The following is a 4283-nucleotide window of genomic DNA, read 5'->3' on the forward strand; positions in this document are numbered from 1 at the left end:
TCCACTGCGTGGCTGGCCAGTAAAGGCCTTAAAGATGAAAAACTAATGACATGGCCCCCTTCTTCACCTGACTTAAACCCTATTGAGAACCTTTGGGCCCTTCTTAAGCAGGAAATTTACAGTGAAGGTAAACAGTACACCTCTCTGAACAGTCTCTGGGAGGCTGTGGTTGCGGCTGCACAAAAAGTTGATTCTGACCAGATCAAAAAACTGACTGACTCTGTGAATGGAAGCCTTGTGACTGTTATCGAAAAGAAGGGTGGCTATATTGGTCACTGAGGTTTTCTGTTTGGAATTTCAGAACTGTTTATTTGTAAATTATGAGTTTGTTTATTATTCTCACTTTAACAGGTGAAAATAAATAAGTGAGATGGGAAAATCTTTGTTTTTTATTTAGTTGCATGATAATTCTGCACACTAATAGTTGCCTAATAATGGTGTACATGTAGATATTCTCTTAAGAAAGCCAAAACTTCACTTTTACTACTTAAATGTTCAGGTTTGAGGGTTTGTTAACATTTTGGATTGACCAAGAGCACTGTAGTTGTGCAATAACAAAATTAATCCTCAAAAATACAACTTACCTAATAATTGTGCACACGGTGTATTTAAAGCTACACCATGTAACTTAAGGTAGCTCTAGTATGAAACTCCGAATCCACTCCAATCCACTCTGCTCCACCAAACACTCCCTCTCCCTGCTCCTCTATGCTCTACTACAAGCTGCTGTGCTCCACCACACTATGTCCAGATATTTAACTGGTTAGAAAGGTCAGGCCTACTCAAAACCATATTTCCTTGTTCTTGATACAGGTTCCTCTGCTGCCCTTCATTCCAGTAATCAGTGTGTTTGTCAATGTCTACCTGATGATGCAGTTGGACAGAGGGACTTGGATGCGATTTTCAGTTTGGATGGTCATAGGTAGTTATACTCCATTCTTATCCATTAACCTGGTCTTTCCAGGGTTTACACTGACATGCCTGTTGTACTTATTCCTAAAGTGGAAATAGGATTTTGACTTGGCAACTTTCACTTATCCTTGTTCTTGGTTGAAGCATGGTCAGTCTGTTTCATTCACATAACTGCTCTTGCTCGCACACCATTTAGCTTTGTTTTGTTATCCATATATGATATGACAGTCACACACAGGGGTTGTAATAACACATCTTCAGTGGTTCATTCAGTAAAACCTGTGACAGTGACTTTAGTGTTTTGGCTACCCAAATGAAACGTTAATGTTACAAAGATCATCTAAATATGTTTATTTAAATGCTTTTCATATCGATAGTAGTTTATTTCATAAAAAAAGCAGACACAAATCTCAAGATGTTGGATTTTGCTGGAATACATTAAGAGAATTATCAAAATGGCCCCAGCAACTAAATGGGAATCTTATTTCAGGCCTGCTGTTGGCATGAGCTGGCATAACAGATCGGACATTGCAACAATACTGAAAACCTTAAGCTTACATTGACTTTGATATATAAAAAGTGATGCTGTGCCTTGCTCTGCTCTTCCAGGTTTAGCGATCTACTTCTGCTATGGAATTCATCACAGCATCGAGGCAACCATGGTCCACTCAGCTGCAGACACAGAGATGAATGGCTTCAAGCATGAGCATGAATCAGAGGCAGTGTCACAAGAAAAAGAGGCCTTCATTCAAAATGGAATCCATGTTAGGGAAGAGGATGATAGAGATTTTTAGGAAAGTATTAGAAGATGCTGCATACATTTCAACCTACCAGTCTGTTTATGTAAGAATTCTTCTGACAGGACAACTCCCAGTCCCACACTGGCAATACGGATAAATACCACTGACCTAACATACACAGATCTCAGACTTTCCCTTTGACTGCTGTATAGGACAAAGACAACTGGTGGTAATATTTATGCATAAAGAGAACTTCTAAAGCCATAATTGGCATGTTAGTCCAATACTTTGTAATTAGCTTGTTACGTGTGGCCTTGAGGTTCAGCTGCTTGTTACTGCTTTGCTGTCTGATGTCGGCGGGCTCATGTTGGGGACAAAACATGGATGAAACATCGCAGTGTTTAGGGATGTTCAGAGATAATGGGACAGCATAACTGTTTCTCTTCATGTTGGTTTGCAGTTGCTTCTTTGGAGAGTGCCTGGGTTGCATTAGTGGCAGTAGGACTGTTTGCTCATGTGGTCAGAGCTGCCATCTAGGGGCCATAAAATTCTGTAGTAATATACTTTTTCTTTTTGTTAAACCATTATAGCTACTCTCTATATCTGCATCATTATGAAAATCAGATAACACATCAGTATTAAAAACAAATTGGTACCAATAACTATATTCTCTTAAACCTACCAGCTCCTATGTTACTGATATAATTTCCCTTGTTTTCCCAATCTTAAATCACACTGATAATGTCTGAGGTCCTGCTTGCAACAGGGAAAGACTGGCTTCACATTGTGACAGAGAAAGTGCATAGGCCTAAAGCCTAATTCTAAATTGCCAAATCATATGACTTTGTTAACAGCTGCTTGATTTTACCTGATTATCATCTACACAATAATAATGGCAGCTGTAAAAATACATTCTCTTATCCCTGCTCTTAAGATGCTAACAGTTGCTGAATGTGAGTTAATGTCATGTAACATTCGATCATAGTGGATTTTCACAGTGCTGGCTGCTGTGTGTTTCCTATAGCTTCTAACATTTAATTTCTCTTCTCAAAAAGTAATACAGGCTGTTTTTACTTAATTAGTTCAATTTGGATGAAAGCATTTGTTCTCAATTTAATTTACAGTGTTTTTCATGTTTGTTAATGTCTTTTTACTTCTGCTACTCGCTTCCCAAAATGTGATCATTTCCAATGTGTTTTTCAGACTAAAAGCCTACAAAGAATCTGGTCAGGTAGAATTTAGCCACACTTACATTTGTTAATATCCATCTATTTTATTTGTTGTTATTAAGATATTGTAGATAAGATAATATATTATACTTTTTAGTATGTTTTGTTTGTTCATAAACTTAAAGGAGTACTCCACTGAATAAGCATTGCACTCCTATAACATTGTCAGAGTCATTATGGACATTATGTATATTTCTTGCAGTAAATTGTAAATTGGAGAAAAACTTTTTATTTTTATTTTGAAAGCCTAACATTTATGCATATGTTAGAGTGTCTGTCTTTAGGTTCTTCTTCCTACTGCTTTGTGTCTAACATTGTGTTACTTATATTGTGTTTACATAATTGGTGCAAGTAAAACTGCCTTTACCTTCTTTTGTTACATGCCTTATTAACAAAACATGTCATTCTAAAAGTAGAAATAACTAGACAAATGCATCTCCTGAAGAAAATGTGTGTGGATGCTGATTGCTGAAGAATTGCCCTGAAAATGCTGAAATGGCTGAAATCCATAGCTTGGTGGTTAATGCCACTGACTTTGGTACGACTTCATGATGACTTTTTCTGTGTTGTGATCTGCCGCTATATAGAAAATAAAATTAACTTCACCTTCAAGGGGGGACAGGACACTAATATTGCTGCAAATAAGACACAAATCACTGACACAGTGACATTCATATATCTTTCTCCCCGAGTCAGTCAGCGTCTTCCCCAGCCGGCTGGGTCCCCAAAAGGTACATGGTCTACTGCAGCATGGTCCTCTTCTCTCTCCTCTCTGGCTCACTCCTTTTTTATCAACTACATAGCCACTTCCCAACAGCTGGACTCTGTCCGTCTTGACGTCTATCGGGCCCTCCTTCTCACTCTATTCCGGGAAGACAGGAAGGTTGACTCCCAATGTTCTGGCTGAGGCCCTCACCAAGGAACAGAGGGTTCATCTCTGACCATACTTGGGATTTAACTAGGGTTCTAAGTATTAACTATATAACCACTTACATAAGCCCATTGTCCACCTCACATGAACTTAATAAACCCATAATCACTCAGCTCTCCCTTACACAAGCTAATACCAAATAAGGTCTATATGAGCTACATACTGTTCTATTACATATTTCTTCTGGAATCTGATTTATTGCTAACCACTACAACAGATCAGATGCCGTCTTCAAGCAGACACTTCGAAATTTAGATTAGCCAATATGCAGAAATTTTCTATGGCCACTGGCACACCGGGGGGCAGGAACCCTGTGGGGTCGCTCCTGACAAAGGTCCCCCGCGCCCCCCAGCGGGGGCCTGTACCGGACCGGGGCCACGTGCAGACTGGGGGGGGGCGGGAACACTGTGGGGTCGCCCCTGACAAAGGTCCCCCGCCACTGGCAGCGGGGGCCCGTATCGGGCCAGGGCC

The 4283-nt window shown here is 39.9% G+C and overlaps 1 protein-coding gene across 2 annotated transcripts in view; it reads left to right on the forward strand.

Moving 5' to 3' along the window:
• Nucleotides 1–3252, forward strand: part of slc7a1a (solute carrier family 7 member 1a) — a 21167-nt gene extending 17915 nt beyond the window's left edge. For both annotated transcript variants that reach the window (XM_020598565.1, XM_020598566.1), the window contains exons 12-13: nt 814–922; nt 1522–3252. In XM_020598565.1, the coding sequence (XP_020454221.1) occupies nt 814–922; nt 1522–1706 (294 nt within the window). In that variant the 3' untranslated portion in view covers nt 1707–3252. The remainder of the gene's footprint in view (nt 1–813; nt 923–1521) is intronic.
• The last annotated feature ends 1031 nt before the right edge of the window (nt 3253–4283 follow it).

The sequence above is a fragment of the Monopterus albus genome, unplaced genomic scaffold, assembly GCF_001952655.1.
Source record: "Monopterus albus unplaced genomic scaffold, M_albus_1.0 scaffold38.1, whole genome shotgun sequence".
Lineage (NCBI taxonomy): Eukaryota > Metazoa > Chordata > Actinopteri > Synbranchiformes > Synbranchidae > Monopterus > Monopterus albus.